The sequence below is a fragment of the Artemia sp. Qi Xiang Cuo genome, unplaced genomic scaffold, assembly GCF_049724085.1.
Source record: "Artemia sp. Qi Xiang Cuo unplaced genomic scaffold, ASM4972408v1 HiC_scaffold_3193, whole genome shotgun sequence".
NCBI lineage: Eukaryota > Metazoa > Arthropoda > Branchiopoda > Anostraca > Artemiidae > Artemia > Artemia sp. Qi Xiang Cuo.
In genome coordinates this window covers 73,747-91,958 of record NW_028300587.1, presented here as the reverse complement: position 1 = coordinate 91,958, position 18,212 = coordinate 73,747, and the positions used below count along the sequence as shown (strand labels likewise).

The window sequence follows — 18,212 nt, the reverse complement described above, 5'->3', positions numbered from 1 at the left end:
TAATGTAGAATTGATATTCGTTAAAATTTCAGAGAGGGCTGATTCAATTACAGATTGAAGTTTATTGTATCCTTTATACAAGTCATATGAAACCAAAAGAGGAAAGGATATAATAAATGAAAAATCAAATCAAATAGGTGAAAAAACGAGGATTTTCTCAGCCAGTGGCAAATTATGAAGACGAAGAACAAACAAATATTTCGAAAAGGACCTCCGCTAAGTCGTCCTCAGTGCTAAAAAAAAAAAAAAAAAAAAAAAAAAAAAAAAAAAATCTAGCCTTTCGAAATGAACCAAATAAGAACACAATAAATACTGAATAAAAAAAAAAACAGTCAGAAATAAAGGCAAGAAAATTCACCAATAGGATTGAATAAGAATTCTTTGCCTGGTAATAGACTTAACCATTCTGCAACTTCGATTTTCATTAGATATGAGGACAGGTTGTCTTAAACTAGACTGGGTGAAAATATTGATTGAGTCTTTTTAAATACAGCTGTTATAAATTAGGCTTAAGGAAATAATTCCTTTGTCCCTGTCTATATCGAAGTTCCTGTTTATATATTTTTTTAATCTTAAATACCTCTTTAAAAGATTGCGGTAGGCCGTTTACAGTTGATTAAAAAAAAAACAACAAGTTTTTTAAACTGAAAGTAAGGAGCGACATTAAACTTAAAACGAACAGAAATTATTCCGTATATGAAAGGGCTGTCCCTCCTCAACGCCTCGCTCTTTACGCTAAAGTTTTTTATTGTTTTAAAAAATAAAGTTGTGAGACAGAGTCAAACTTTAGCGTAAAGAGCGAGGCGTTGAGGAGGGGACAGCCCCTTTCATATACGGAATAATTTTTGTTCGTTTTAAGTTTTAATGTCGCTCCTTACTTTCAGTTTAAAAAACTTGTTTTTTTTTTAATTTAATTTCTGATCGTTTTTTATTTAATGCAGCTTTTATTTGCATAAAAATTTTACTTTTCTTTTGCTAAATGGATGTCTTTACAAATTAACTTACGTAACTAACTTCTATATTCGTATATTTTTCTTCTGGCAAAAAATACAAAGTTGCAGATTTTTGCATATATGAGCTTGAAACCTATGTAATAGGGTTTTCTGATACGCTGAATCTGACGGTGTGATTTTCATTAAAATTCTTTAACTTGTAGGGGATATTTCCCCCCTCTTTAAAAAATCGAGTAAATTTTCTCAGGTTCGTAGCCTTTGATGAGTAATACTAAACTTAATAAAATTTATATATTTAGAATCAGCATTATAAACACATTCTTTTAATACATTTATTGACATCAAAATTCCGTTTTTAAAAGTTTCGACTACTATTGAGCCGTATCGCTTGTTTTTTTATTGTTTTTCTTTTGTTACGTATATGTTATTACGTATATGAGGGGGTTCTCCCCTTAGTCAATACCACGCTCTTTACGTTAAAAGTTAAAAAAAAAGTTTTGATTCACAAACCCCTGAATCACAAAGGCCGTTTAATTAGAATAGATAGCTCTTTTGAAAGCACTAAAAAAAACTGTAGCGTAAAGAGCGAGGTATTGACTTGGGGGAGAACCCCCTCACTTACGTTATAATTTCTGTTCGTTTTAAGTTCTAATATTCCTTCTTACATTTCAGTTGAAAAAACTTGAATTTTTTTATTTAATTTCTGATCGTTTTTTAAATAATGCTTTGAAATCCGGCGCCCCCTTCATAAAAATGTCCCTTACCCCAAAGAAACATCCTCCACGGAAACTTCCCCCATGAAAATTCCTTCATGAACAGATCCTCCAGCATAACCCCCGACCCACCCTTCCCTCCCACTACCAGAAAAAAAAACCTCCTGAAAACATCTTCATACTTACTAATAACCAATACTATATGTTAACATTGGGTAAAGTTCATAAATATTAGCCATTCCTCTGGGAACTTCGGGAGGTCAAGTCACCTTAAAAGACATAGTTATCATATTTTCGATCATGCTGAACAAAATTGCTATCTCAAAATTTTGATCGGGTGACTTTAGGAAAAAAATAACCGTGAGAGGGGGCCTAGTTACCCTCCATTTTTTTTGGTCACTTAAAAAGGGCACTAGAACTTTTAATTTCTGTTCCAATGAGCCCCCTCACGATATTCTAGGACCACTGGGTCGATATGATTACCCCTGGGGAAAAAAAAACAACAAACAAACAAACAAATAAACACGCATCCGTGATCTTTCTTCTGGCAAAAAATGTAAAATTCCACATTTTTGTAGATAGGAGCTTGAAACCTCTACAGTAGGGTTCTCTGATACGCTGAATATGATGGTGTGATTTTCATTAAGGTTCTATAACTTTTAGGGGGTCTTTTCCCCCTTTTTTGAAAATCAGCCAAATTTTCTCAGGCGTTTAACTTTTGATGGGTAGCACTAAACTTGATGAAAGTTATATATTTGAAATCAACATTGAAATCTGATTCTTTTCATATATCTATTGGTATCAAAAACCCGTTTTCTAGAGTTTCGGTTACCATTGAGCCGGGTCGCTCCTTACTTACAGTTCGTTACCACGAACTGTTTGATACAAAAGTTTTCGCCTCAAAAAGAACTAAATGTTTGGGATTTTCAAAGATATGGAGGGTCAAAGTAGAATCAAAGTGGTCTTTTTTTTCAAATCTCAGGAACTTATCTATTGAAATTTTGCGTTCATGTAAACGTTCCCCTCGTAAACGAGGGGAATGCTCGTGTAGGCACATGTAAATACATAAGAAATTATTACAGGTATGGAGTCCGCTATTTATAGCTCTCATGGTAAGGTTGAAAATCCAGAAAACTCAGAGGAAAAATCGTAAAGAGTATTCTTGATTATAAGCCATCATTGTCGTTTTCAACTCAATCAAAGGAAGAAATTAAAATCCTCCGAAACTTGAAAAGAGATAAAAACACAGTAATTACAAGAGGAGACAAAGGAAACACAATTGTATTATGGATTATGCAGATTATCAAATGAAAATAAATACCCTTTTAATGGATTATTCAAAAAAACTTTTTAGACAAAGTAAGTTTAAAAAAAAAAAAATAAATAAAGAACTCCATGAAACTAAAATGAACAAAAATACAATCAAATAATCTACCAAGCATACAACTACCAAAAATCAGTATCAATAAATAAATGAAACCCAAAACAAACAGAAATTAAACTAAGTCAAACTCAAAACGAGCAGAAATTAATTTGAGTAGGGTTCTAAACCCTATGCTTTCTAAAAGCCAGAATATAATTTGTACTTTATTAAACAAAATGTGCATTGTCTGTTTAATATACATATGCTGATATTTATTCCTTAAAATCTTAATTAGTTTTTGATTTCTTAAAGTTATAAAAATGAAAACATTTAAAATAATTTTTTCATTACAGTAAGAATCATATTCCGGCTTTTAGAATGCATAGGGTTTAAAACCTTACTCAAACTAATTTCTGCTCGTTTTGAGTTTGACTTATTTTAATTTCTGTTCGTTTTGGGTTTCATTTATTCTTGATGCTGATTTGTGGTAGTTGTATGCTTGGTAGATTATTTGATTCTATTTTTGTTAATTTTTTGTTTAATGGAGTTCTTTACTTTTTTTTGAAAGACCTATTTTGTGTAAATAGTTTTTTTTGATTAATTTCTTTTCATTTTATATTGACATAGTCTTTTTCAGGGAGAAAGACTGAGCCTCTTCTGAAGCTAAGAAACCATCCCTTCCATTAAAATCTTTAATACCCCCTGGGCACAACTTAAAACCCTTGCCCCTAATCTCTGGGGTTTGTTTCAACCTCAAAAGCCTTGTTATATGATATTTAGACTATTTTGAATAGAATGGCTATCTCAAAATTTCTATTAGTCACATTTCGGGACAATATGAAGTGCGTGTAGGGGGGAGTGGGTAGCTGCCCTCTGATCCCTTTGACTCTCAAAAAGAGCACTAGAGCACCTGATTACCAAATTCAATGAGCCCCCTTTGAAGTTTATATGACAAAACTCTCCATAAGAAACCTATATGTCCCCAGGGCATAACTTACAACCCTTGCCCCGAGGGCTGGGGGGATTTTCTTATCCTCAAAGACATAATCTCCCGACCTTTCTGATAGGCTTAACCAAATGGGTATATCAAAATTTTGATTGGAAGTGTTTGGGGAAATGACAGGTGTGGAGGGAGACATTTGCCCTCTGATCACTTTCGACTAATAAAAAAGGCACTAGTCCTCTCAATTTCCAATCGAATGAATCCTTTTTGAAGCTTCTACAACAAAACTTTCTATAAAAACGATAAATACCCCAAAGGCATAACTTATGACCCTTGTCCTGAGGGCTATGGGGGGGAGGGTTGTCATCGTCAAATACATAATTTCCTGACCTTTCAACTACGTTGAACAAAATAGCCATATCAAAATATTGATCGGAAATCTTAGGGGAAATGATGGGCGTGGGGGGATTAAGGGATGAATTCCTCTGATTAATTTCGACTATTAAAAACGGCAATAGCCCTCTCAATTTCAAGTCGAAAGAGCCCTTTTTAAAGTTTTTACGATAACACTTTCTATATGACATTATATGCCCCCAGGGCATGACTTACAACCTTAACCCTGAGGGCTGTGGGGGGTTTTCATAGTCAAAAAAATAATATCCAGACCCTTCAAATATGTTAAATAAAATTCCTATATCAAAATGTCAATCGGAAGTGTTTTGGGAAATGATGGGTATGGGCGGAGGGACATTCGCCCTCCGATCGCTTTCAACTACTAATAAGGGCACTAGCCCTCTCAATTCCCAATTGAATGAGTCCTATTTGAAGCTTCTACGACAACGGTGGCAAAGACCTATTTTCCAGAAATTTAAACTACGTTGAAAAAAATGTCCATCTCAAAATTTTTATTGAATGTGTTTAGGGAAATGGTGGGCGTAAGAGGGGCGTTAGTTGCCCTCCAATCACTGTCAAATATTAAAAAGGGCACTAGCCCTTTGAATTTCCAACCGAATGAGCTCTTTTTGAAGTTTCTACGACAAAGCTTTCTATAAAAAACCTTATATGCCCCCAGGGCATAACTTACAACCCTTGCGAACAGGGCTTTGGGGGGAGTGTCATCCTCAAAGACATAATTTCTGGACTTTTAAACTATGTTGAACAAAATGGCTGTCTCAAAATTATTATTGTTTTTTTTTGGGGAAATGGTGGGCCTGGGAGGGGTGTTAGTTTTCCTAAAATCAATTTTGACCATTAAAAAGGGCACTAGCTCTTCGAAGTTTTGAAGTTTTCGAAGTTTCTATGACTCTCTATGCCCCAGGGCATAAATTATCACTTTTTTCCTGTGGGGTGTGGGGGGGGGGGTTATATATTCTCAAACACATAATATCCAGAACTTTCAACTACGTTGAAAAAATCGTTATCTCAAACTTTTGATTGGATGTGTTTGGGGAAATGATGAGCTTGAGAAGGGGGCTAGTTGCCCTCCATTCACTTTCGACTATTAAAAATGGCACTAGTCCCTTCAATTTCCAATTGGATGAGCCTTTTTGAAGTTTCTACGACAAAATTTTCTATAAGAAACCTTATATGCCCCTAGGGCATACCTTAAAACCATTGACTTTAAGGATGTGGGTGGAGGGGTTGTCATCCTCAAAAACTTAATTTCCAGAACTTTCAACTATGTTGAACAGAATGGCTATCTCAAAATTTTGATTGGATGTGTTTAAGGAAATGGTGGGTGTGAGAGGGGGGTTAGTGGCCCTTCAATCACTTTTTACTATTAAAAAGGGCACTAGCCCTTTCAATTTCGAATCGAAAGAGCCCTTTTTGAAGTGTACAAAAATACCTTCTATAAAAACTTTATATGCCCCCAGGGCATAGCTTAAAACTCTTGCCCTGGGGGGTTTGTGGGGGTTTGCCATCCTCAAAATCATAATTTCCAGAACTTTCAACTACGTTGAAGAAAATGCCTATCTCAAATTTTTAATTGGATATGTTTGGGGAAATAGTGGGCGTGAGAGGGTTGTTAGTTGCTCTCCAGTCACTTTCGACTATTGAAAAGGGCACTAGCCCTTTCAATTTCCAATCAAGTGTGCTTTTTTTGAAGTTTTTACAACAACACTTTCTATAAAAACCTTATATGTCCCCAGAGTACAACTTAAAACACTTGTCCTGAGGGCTCTGAGGGGGTTATTATCCTAAGAGACCTAATTTCCAGAACTTTTAACTACGTTGAACAAAATGAATATCTCAAAATTTTGATTGCTTGTGTTTGGGGAAATGGTGGTCGTGAGAGGGGGTTTAGTTGCCCTCCAACTACTTTCAACTATTAAAAAGGGCACTAGCCCTTTTAATTTCCAATCGAGTGAGCCCTTTCTGAAGTCTTAGGACAACGCTTTCTATAAGAACCTGATATGCTCCCAGGGCATAACGTACAAACCTTGCCCTGAGGGCTGTGGGGGGAGTTTCATCCTCAAAGACACAATTTCCGGACCTTTAAACTATGTTGAACAATCATTTCAAATCATTTTCAACTCCGTACAATCATTTTCAACTATTAAAAGGGCACTATCCCTTTCAATATCCAATCGAATGAGGTTCCTTTGTAAAGTTTCTACGAGAACGCGTTCTATAAAAACCTTATATCCCCTAGAGCATAACTTACAACCCTTGCCCTGAGGGGCTTGGGGTGGTTGTCATCCTCAAAGACCTAATTTCCAGAACCTTCAACTACGTTGAACAAAACGTCTATCTCAAAATTTTGATTGTATATGTTTGGGGAAACAGTGATCGTGAAAGGGGGGTTAGTTGCCCTCCAATCACTGTCGACTGATAAAAATGGCACTAGCCCTTTGAAATTTCCTATCGAATGAGCCCTTTTTCAAGTTTCTACTACAGAGCTTTCAATAAAAAACCTTATATGCCCCCAGAGCATAACTTATAACCCTTTTCCTAAAGACTGTGGGGGTAGTATCCTGCTCAAAGAAATAATTTCCAGAACTTGAAAAAAATGGCTATCTGAAAATTTTGATTGGATGTGTTTGGGGAAATGGCGGACCTCCGCTAAGTCGTCCTCAGTGCTAAAAAAAAAAAAAAAAAAAAAAAAAAAAAAAAAAAAAATCTAACCTTCCAAAATGAACCAAACAAGAGCAGAATAAATACTGAATAAAAAAAACAGTCAGAAATAAAGGCAAGAAAATTCACCAATAGGATTGAATAAGAATTCTTCGCCTGGTAATAGACTTAACCATTCTGCAACTTTGATTTTCATTAGATTAAATAAACAAAACAAGTTTTTTTAACTGAAAGTAAGGAGCGACATTAAAACTTAAAACGAACAGAAATTATTCCGTATATGAAAGGGGCTGTCCCCTCCTCAACGCCTCGCTCTTTACGCTAAAGTTTTTCATTGTTTAAAAAAAAATTGAGTTGTGAGAAAGTAGATTTTCTCAATTTTATCAGGCATATCTGAAAAAGTTCGATGATAGAGAATTCATTCAATCTGATACTTAGAATTCTTTAATGTTATCTGATATATCCGACGAAAGAAGTTGATAGAAAAAGTTTATTCACTCTGATAGTCAGATTTTATCAATGTTATCCCAATTTTATCCCATGTATCTGACAATAGATGTTGATACAGAATCTAATCACTCTGACACTTAGGTTTTGATAATGTTAACTGAAATTTCCGACAAAGGATGTTGATAAAGAATCTATTTGCTCTGATACTTAGATTTTATCAATTTTATCCCGACCTATCCGAAAAAGGATGGTAATAAAGAATTTATTCACTCTGATTCTTAGATTTTCTCAATTTTATCAAACATATCTGACAAAGTACGATGATAAAGAATTCATTTAATCTGACACTTAGATTTCGTGAATGTTATCTGACGTATCCGACGAAAGAAGTTGATAGAAAAAATTTATACACTCTGATGGTTAGATTTGGTCGGTTTTATCAAATGCATCTGTCAAAAGACATTGATAAAGAATTTATTCACTCTGATAGAATTTGTTAGTGTTAAGGAAAACCTGCTACTTCTGACAGAAAACTTGTTATCATAAACGAAAAATTGTTACTTCTATGACGAAAAAATAGGTACCATTAGAAAAAATTTGCTACTGTTAAGAAAACAACTATCAATTCCAAGATAAATTTGAGTTTGTTAAATAAAAGTTTGTTAGTATTAATGGAAAATGTTTATTCTTTGAAGAGAAAATTTGTTAGTCATAAGGAAAACTTGTTACTTCTGACAGAAAACTTGTTATCATAACGACAAAATTGTTACTTGTAAGAAAAATATGGTATCATTGACAGAAAACTTGTTACTTCTAACACATAACTTGGTATAAGTGACGAAAAGTTGTTGCTTCTATGACAAATTTGTTATCTTTGATGGAAAACTTGGTGTTATTAGAAGAAACTTGCTACTGTTAAGAAAATACCATTACTTCCAAGAGAAATTTGAGTGTGTTAGGTAAATGTTCGTTACTACTAAGGAAAAAGTTGTTACTCCGATGAGAAAATTTGTTAGTGTTCAGGAAAATTTGCTACTTCTGACAGAAAACCTGTTATCATAAATGAAAAAAATTGTTACTTCTATAAAAATTTGGTATCTTTGAGATAAAACCTTCTACTTTTAACAGAAAAGTTGTTATCATTAAAAATTGTCACTTTTAAGAGAAATTTGTTATCTTTGATGGAAAACTTGGTGCTATTAGAAGAAATTTGTTACTGCTAAGAAAAAAAGCAAAAGAAAACTATTACTTCTAAGGGAAATTTAAGTTTGTTAAGTAGAAGTTTATTAGTATTAAGGAATAAGATGTTACTTCGATGGAGAAAATTGATTAATGATAAGAAGAACTTGCTACTTCTGACAGAAAACTTGTTATCATAACGAAAAAATTGTTACTTGTAAGAAAAATATGGTATCATTGAAAGAAAACTTGTTACTTCTAACAGATAACTTGTTATTAGTGACGAAAAATTGTTACTTCTATGAGAAATTTGTTATCTTTTACGGAAAACTTGGTGTTGTTAGAAGAAAATAGTTACTGTTAAGAAAATACCTATTACTTCCAAGAGAAATTTGAGTGTGTTAAGTAAACGTTTGTTAGTATTAAAGAAAAAGTTATTACTCCGATGAGAAAATTTGTTAGTGTTGAGTACAACTTGCTACTTCTGACAGAAAACTTGTTATAATATATGAAAAAATTCTTACTTCTATCAAAAATTTGGTATCTGTGATAGATAACCTTCTATTTCTAACAGAAAAGATGTTATCATTGACAAAATTTGTCACTTTTAAGAGAAATTAGTTATATTTGATGGCAAACTTGGTGCTATTAGAAAGAAACTTGTTACTGCTAAGAAAAAAACTGTTACTTCTAGGGGAAATTTAAGTGTGTTAAGTAAAAGTTTATTAGTATTAAGGAACAAGTTGTTACTTCGATGAAGAAAATTGGCTAGTGATAAGGAAAACTTGCTACTTCTGACAAAAAACTTGTTATCATAACAAAAAAATTGTTACTTGTGAGAAAAATATGGTATCATTGACAGAAAACTTGTTACTTCTAACTGATAACTAGTTCTCATAGTCAAAACATTGTTATTTCAATGAGAAATGTGTTATCTTTGACAGGAAGCATTGTGCTATTAGAAGAAATTTGTTACTGTTAAGAAAATGCCCGTTACTTCTTAGAGAAATTTGAGTATGTTAAGTAAAAACAAGAAGAAAACAAGTTGAATAATTTCTGTTCAAAAAAACTCAGTCCAAAAAAAGTGCTACTACAAACAATATTTTTCTAATAGTAAAAGTCCCGACTAACATTTCTATATCATTCTCATTTTAACTTTAGAAAATATTAAATGTGAGTTTTTTATGTTTTAAGTATGTTTCATGTCATTCTGACATGTAAAAAAAATTGAAAAAATATATTAAAACAAATTATAAAAAATGTTAAAAAAAACTTCAAAAAAAGTATAAGAAAAATGGGGGGAGGGGGCCCCTTGGAGGTTGGGGCCCCGGAGGTTGGGAGGAGGCCCTTGGACGTTGAGGTCCTTGGTGTTTAGGGTCGTTGGTGGTTAATGTCCTTGATGGTTCAAAGCCATAATCATCTCACAAGTTGATTTCTAAAGATTTCTAAGGATTGTTCTGAATTTCTCTATTAAAATTCTTTTCTTGGCATCTACATCTTTATTAGTTTGAACTTCTTAGCATATCCCAATCCTAAACCGCATGTTATATTGGCAACACTGCTCATATTGTAGTTGTGTATTATACAGGACACAGCCAAGAATTACAGCTAAGTCAAGTGCCATGATCACCTTATCAACAGTAATCGTTTCTTTAGATTGATATCAATGATGCTATTCCAAATTTATATTAAATTGCGTAAGAGTTAGCACCTCCTTCGGGCTTACCTTAACTGGTAAGCATTTTAACCCTTTTTTACCACTTTCATACAATCTGATTAAAATAAATCTCGAGCTCTGTTTCACCCCTATTCTTTAATCACCAATTAAGATCATTCAGAGCAGAGTTATGCCAATGGAATACCTTTTTTCGCAAATTGAATTAGTTTTACACAAATGATACAAGTTTTTGGTATATAATACCGTATGCAATAATTAAACCTTCCGTTGAATGCTAATAGCCGAAAGCTTGGCTGTTGACCTCAGAAACCCGTCTGGCATGTATTAAATCTGATTGCTATAGCTATGATAATCAAGTTACCGTATATTAAGTACCCTCTGTATTCGTTCTCTCTGATTGGCCCAGAAAATGGGTGTTGACACAGAAACCTGTTTGGTCGCATTATAGGTCCAATAATATACCGTGTTTGCTCGCTTTATAGGTCCATGATATAGAGTGTTTGTCCGTATTATGCAATCCCCCGTAGCACCTTTATATAGATCACTACTGTCAAATTCTTTCATTTTTACATACATCGGAAACAAATTAAAGGTCTTATTTTTACAGGCAAAGCAGCATAATGTTACTTGGGCATGCTACAATTTTTGAACTCACAACGTAGACTAGGTTCGAGTTTATGTTTTAGAGCAAAGTAATGGAGGATTAGCTTGCATACATGGTGGATTTTAAAAGTAACAAGTGGCTGGTTCTTAGAAATAGAAGAAATAACGTTATTTTTACTGTTTCTTTTTTAAGGCAAAATTCGGCTTGGGACACACCAGTTAAATTTTTGAGGGGTTGACAAATACGGTGTTGAAGCCAAAAAAACAAAATCAACAAGTTGCATGAATTTTTATATCATTTCTTTTGGCAAATCTGACCAAAGATTGCTGCAATGCGTAAAAATATCCAAGGAAATTCTATGTCTAAGCTAGACCAAATTATTTCGTTGGGGTGGGTTTCACAGTTTTTTAGATTATGAAAATCTTCCTAGATTAAGAACTTCTGAAGGGTTACGCTAAACTTCAAATTTTTCACACGTTTGAAATCAACATAAAAAATCATCACTCATCATACACTGTGTAATAAATGAGAGTGTAAAATTTTTTAGTTTCACAACAAAAAATGTCACGATGCTTTTTTTTTTTTCATAGTTTGTTTTATCAAGAAGCAATAGCGTTGGATTAAGCTGAGTGTTCACATATCTACTTTTGGCATAATCTAAGACAGAAAAAATAAAAGAAAAAATAATTTAAGACACAGAATAATCTCAGACACTAATAAGGACTCAGAATAAATAAAAGAAGAAAAGACCTGTTCTAAATCTGCTTCGACGTAAAATTCAGTATCATTTTCCGTGGTTTCATCAGGGTCTTCAGTCATATCTTCAGCGTCAAGGTCAGAAGCATCATTCCAACTTTCAACTTCTAAATCATCCTCGGTAGAATCTGCTGTAAAACCATCTGCAGGGGGTATGTTAGAACAGTCTAATGTCGAATTCACGCCAAGCACAGCATTAAAAGCATATGCCCAAATGTTGAAATATATGTGTTTTTCCATTGCTTTTCGACGACAACGCCGTAGCTAAAATGAAATCGTACAAATTTATAAAAGTGAACCAGGCGTTGGCCGCATTATACTTTGTGAGAAAGAGCAGTTAAGATCTATGAAGGAAGAAGATCCAATTTTGGTGAAAGTTTCAGAAATGATATTGACGTCGTACCTTCAATGATTCAAAAATGTACAACGTGTTGGGCAGAGTGAAGAAAACATTCAATTATTGTACTTTCTGTTCTTCATGAAAATGAAGAAAATGGAAAAATATAGATATATAAAACAGAATTAAGCCCCAAAAATTGACAATTTATATTACTAAATGTCAAACTTTTAATTAAAAAAAGCGAAGTTTCATCTTTTAGAATACGTTTTTGACAAAATTCTAGCTAATACTTCGGGTTCCACCAGTGTCAGCGGTTTAAAATATTATGAAAACCTTACCTACATTTTGCAAAAATTTTCAAAAACAAGACTTGCACAAGAACCACGATGTCCCAAGCTGAACTTAAAGGAAGAACAAAAAGACCAACATATTCAATGGGGTCACAAAGGCTTTGGAATGAGTGTGTCTATCTTAAACATTCTCATCGGATTAGTCAAAACTGTTTTCAATTAAAACGCTTGAACAACCTACGAAATCTATTTATAGCAAGAGGTTGCCTGATACAAATTTTTCAAGTACTAATCCATTTTCCCCTTATGTTTCAGTGGAAACCAAATTAATGGATATGCAACAGTCGGCAGTCCTTGGCCCTTTCTACTGTCATTGTCAAGTATATCTGTATCCAGTTCAGTTGCTGTCAGTGCTCAAGTGCAGGTTTAAAGAAGCTATAACAATAAGTCGTTCAAAAATGAAGTCAGTTATGATTTTTGCTTATAGTGGTTTAGCTTAAAAAAAAATTCTTTAACAAGCATCAAAAAAAGAAAAGAAATAAGATGAACAAGTAAAATATTCTGATTGATAAACACCGAAACAATTTTATAAGGGCCAAATTGATGAAAATGTAATAAACCTTTTCTTTTCTGGTTACCAATATAGTTGACAATTTGTAACACATATACTAGGCCTACTTAATGTACTATCACTTTCGTTGCTATTTCGTTGTGCAGTCTTCATACTACACACATATACGGTTCTTCATTTAGTATTTTTATGTAGGGATTTATAGGGCGTCAAAAGAAAAATTATCCTGACAGCTAGACAGCTAGATATTCAAACGTATTCAAAATATTGTATTCATACATATTATGATTGTAAACAAGGATATTTAAACACTAAAATAACCTGCAATTTAGGCTTCTGGGATTTAGTGACTATTAAAAATTGCAGGGCAATTTTATTTTCGAAAATTATCTGCAGCGAGACTAAAAAAAAGAAAAAAAAAATTAACTTCGACCACTATTGTGAACACTGGATAATAAAGGCCGTGAATGGTGGTACTTAAAAAAAAATTAGATTCTCTATAAATTTCGTTTAAAGGGTGTAAAACTACAGAAACTTTCGCACAGCCTGGATTCACGCCTTCATTCACGGCTTCATTTATATGATGTTTTCCTTTCGGGTTCTACTAATAACCTTTTAGGAATGATAGATATTGTGTGTTTTCTATGGCATGGAGAGTGAGAGCAGCATGTATACGGTATTTCCATTAGAGCCGTGACGAGGATATGCTGCGCATAAAGGTTGTCAGATAGTTTGGAGTCTCCACTCTGCCATAAGCTCCTTCCTCCGCTCCTATCTCCGATTGAAAGGAACTTGCAAATAAAACATGTTCGAATCTGTCAAACAAGATTTTTGACCTGAAAAAATGACGTAGATAGGTCGTGACTTAGGGAAAATTCGTTTAGGGCCTTAGTTTTTGAAAAAAAATCGCATAAATGATGTCACATTTATATGCATTTAAAGAGCAGCCTACTCATCATTATATCATCATTTTTTGTATCTATGAGGCAAGCAAAATTACAAAAGATGGCGAATGATTCTGAGCAGTTAAACCAAAAAGTATGGAAAAAGCGACAGCGAGAATCACATTAAATTGTAAAAGAAAATGTGGCACAGCGAAACTTGCGGTTAGAAGACACATAAAAATTCTAATGTAATGAAGGAACGTGTTATTTTAGTGTGTGTGAAGGATAAGCAGGAAGGAGTGAAAGACGTCAAAGATGCCATGCGAAATTATATAAGGTGATGAATTAATCCAAATAGCTAAAACAAAGGCACGGGAGAATGCCTAAGGTAATGTTGGACGATAAGAAGCAAATAAAGAATCACATTAAATTGCAAACAATAACGTTGCACAACAAAACTGTGTATAGAAGACAAATCAAAATTAAAATGAAATGAAGGAAGGTTTTACTTTAGCGTCTATGAATCATAAATAGGAAGGAGATATGGGAAAACATGGAATCGATTGAAAAGATAAAACTCTCCTATACTAAGGTTATGCAGATGATTTGTGTGTCCTAGTTAAATATTTTAGGAACATAAATGATGTTTGAGGGTTTTTAAGAGTTCATGGTGTAAAAATAAGTTTGAAAATTAATGATAAGGACACTAAGGCGCCTGGACTAGGAATAAATAAAGTTGACATGATAATATTGCGTTAAGAAAACATTGATCAACTGGACATCTTCCCTTTCCGTGGGTAATATTATGAGTAAAGATGGTGGATGCACTGAGGATGTTAAAAGTAGAATAGCCAAGGCCTAAGGCGTTCTTTCACAGTTGAAAAAACAATTCCCTACACATGCGTTTTGGGTACCCGTTTAACCGACAGTATTTCGAACAGTAAGCTATAGAAAACAAACGATTCTATCCAATTTTAAGGGCTGGATTGGTTCGATGGCTGTAATGGTTGGTATGCCTAGGACACGCTTTGACGATGAAGGATGACAGATTGCCAAAGATCATCCTTTTCCACAGTCCCTCTAGGGTCAAAAGAGGGTAAAGAGGGAAGCTTTAAATAGATTGGGATGGAGAACAAGTGTGAACAGCTGTATTGGCCTCAGGCGGCTTCGTGCTGCAGTAAATATTCAGTAATAGTAGTAGTAATAGCAGTAGTAATAATGAATCTATTTGGATTTGCATCATATACAAATTTTAAATGTGAAATAAACCCTTTAGATACTAATATCTTTGCGTTTTGTCGACAGAGAAGATGGCCAAAGAGATAATGACAAATTCAACAAAGCCAAACCACAACTTCAAGCGTTCTCAGAGACCTATACTAATTACAACGGCACTGAAGAACCCATGCAGTAGATGAAACACCTTTCAAGGAAAAGTTGCAAAAGACACACTACATAAAATCCAAGCTAAAGCCTCGCCCAAAAAGATTCAAATTTGGGAGCGAGATGGTAAATCGGGCAAATTCAGCCAAATTGTTATGTTCAAAGGATCTATTATTTATAGATATTAAAGAATTTTTTGTTGCTAATGCAATCATGGGCGCTCATATGGAAGAGAGAGGGGGCAGAGGGAGGCTCCATCCCCCCTCCCCTGGTTGAATGATGCTGCCTTATATTTTATATTTTTGTTGTGAGGTTTCTATTATACAGCATTAGAATTGTCGATTTGACTAGCTAAGCCCCCCCCTAAAATCCAGCTTATGGGCGCCAATGAATGCAATTATAAAAAATTTAAAACTTTTGCACGGCCAAGGTATATAAAGTTTACGCCAAAAATGGTTTTTCAGCATGCACCATATGGCGAAGTAATCAAATTTTACGTCTACGATTTCCTTAGATCATACAGTTTGCATTGGAATCCTCATCAAGCATAACATTCATATTGTTGAAAAACCTTGGATAACAGTTAAATAACGTGAAGACATGACAGTAAGAAGAAACGGAAGAAATTAAACGATACAATAGTTAAAAAAACACTAGTGCTACCCATGATTGGACAACGAAATTGGAAATACTATCTCTAATTATGGGCAATTATGTAGCAAAAATTATTCGTTAATTACCTATTTGCGGAGCAGGTTTATGTGGGAAGTTTAATCAGGCATATACACATACATGTATTTCGAAGGAGGGGGGGGGTAAGTTTAAAATAGAAATTAATTTATATTAAATATTTAAGGAGCTACAGGAAACAATCTATTGATATTGAGATACGGGCAGGGGTACAAAGGTTAGGCAATTGGAGGAGATTTCCCAGACCGATGAGTCTATACTTATTTTTGTCATTCAAAACGAAAAAGAAAAAAAATGCAGCCAAATTTTTTCGCGAAGTTTATCAGGATTATTATAATGAAACAAGAGATTACATAAGAAAAGTTGTGGAGGGGTTCAAGTTCCAGCTAAGCCCTAGCAACCAGATCCTAGCAGACCCTAGCAACCATCATGTATTATTGGTCATTGATCTATTATGTAAACCTGAATGTTACGTAATACTATAGGAGATGTTATTGTTTACCTAAGCAACTTTATTGAGGATGACGTAATTTTGCGTATCCACGACACTTGTTTTGTTAGAGCTTACGCAATATTTGGTGTACTTACCTCAGTATTGGAAAAGAGTTCAGAGTGTCAACATCATGAATATTGATTTTTGTTCTTAGCGTATTTTTTAGTAATGGATACCTATACTTTGTTGGAAGTTGAAGGTGCTAGCAGCGGTGAAATGAAATCAAGAGTACCCAATGTTGCAGTTGAAATTACAAGGGGTTTTCGGGTAACCCTTGAATGGAATGAGAGGTTTGCTAGATATTTGATACCATTGAGCAAATTCAAGTTGGAAGAACAATTATGTTTTGCAGCAAAAGTGAATATAATGCATATATAGATACTACAAGATGGATTAATATCATCTGTGGAATATATTGAAGGCAACGATTTGATTCAGTATGTGAAAAAGGAGTGACATCATTACTATTCAATTTTTTAAAATAAAAATGTTTCAAAATTGAAAATATTTTTCTTGTTTGATACTTTAGATGGTTACCGGTCATCTCTATAGGGAACCAATAGGCAACGAGAGAGTACTCGAGATAGAAATAATCTTCATTCTTTGGCTTTGTTAGTCTATAATCACCAGTGAGAGTGTCAGGATTAAAAGATAGATGGATTTGAGAAAAAAATCATGCGGAATCTTTTGACTTTGGAAAAATGTTTGAATCTAAATTATCCTTTTCAAGAATTATCAGTGCAAAGGAAAATATTCTCGCAAAGTATACTTAACGATACAATGAAAGACACGTCTCCATCTTTGGGTTATTGTGTGCGAATTATACGTTGCGGACACAATGCATTTACTAAATTTATTGACATACTAATCGGAACAAAACAAAATGGTATTGTGGATTTTCTTTTCAACACTATCTAGAAATTCTTTTAATACAGTCATTTTTTTTATTGAGTTGCAACAACAAAGAAGTCGAAAAATTTCAACCAAACAGGTTTTGTGATTTCACTCGATTACTCTTCCAATTTCTCTAGAAATAAAAAGAACATTCCTTTTATCGTTCGCAAGTCAGTTTCTTTTTGGAATGTGAAAAAGGAGTGACATCATTACTATTCGATTTTTGAAAATAAAACTGTTTCGAAATTGAAAATGTTTTTCTTGTTTGATATTTTAGATGGTTACCGGTCATCTCTATAGGGAACCAATAGGCAACGAGAGAGTACTCGAGATAGAAATAATCTTCATTCTTTGGCTTTGTTAGTCTATAATCACCGGTGAGAGTGTCAGGATTAAAAAATGGATGGATTTGAGGAAACAATCATGCGGAATCTTTTGACTTTGGAAAAATGTTTGAATCTAAATTATCCTTTTGAAGAGTTATCAGTGCAAAGGAAAATATTCTCGCAAAGTATGCTTAACGATACAATGAAAGACACGTCTCCATCTTTGGATTATTGTATGTGACTTATACGTCGCGGACAAAATGCATTTACTAAATTTATTGACATACTAATCGAAACAAAACAAAATTGTATTGTGGATTTGCTTTTCAACACTATCTCGAAATTCTTTTAATACAGTCATTTTTTTAATGAGTTGCAACAACAAAGAAGTCGAAAAATTTCGACCAAACAGGTTTTGTGACTTCACTCGATTACTCTTCCAATTTCTCTAGAAATAAAAAGAACATTCCTTTTATCGTTCGCAAGTCAGTTTCTTTTTGGAAGTGAGACAGTCAACAGTATAAAATGCTCTACACATGTCCACTATGTTTGTATTCATTGTGTAACTGGATGCTCTGGGAGAGCTGCACTATTATGGATGAATATGACGAAAAGTGTAGATTACGT

At 33.9% G+C, this 18,212-nt stretch overlaps 1 protein-coding gene across 1 annotated transcript in view; it reads right to left on the bottom strand.

Annotated features, from left to right (window-relative positions):
• Nucleotides 1-1,926: 1,926 nt before the first annotated feature.
• Nucleotides 1,927-18,212, bottom strand: part of LOC148938514 (uncharacterized) — a gene marked incomplete at its 5' end in the record, with an annotated part of 63,503 nt that continues 47,217 nt past the window's right edge. Inside the window, 2 exons of the mRNA XM_089107736.1 lie at nucleotides 1,927-1,935; nucleotides 11,709-11,978. Coding sequence (XP_088963862.1) covers nucleotides 1,927-1,935; nucleotides 11,709-11,978 — 279 coding nt within the window. The remainder of the gene's footprint in view (nucleotides 1,936-11,708; nucleotides 11,979-18,212) is intronic.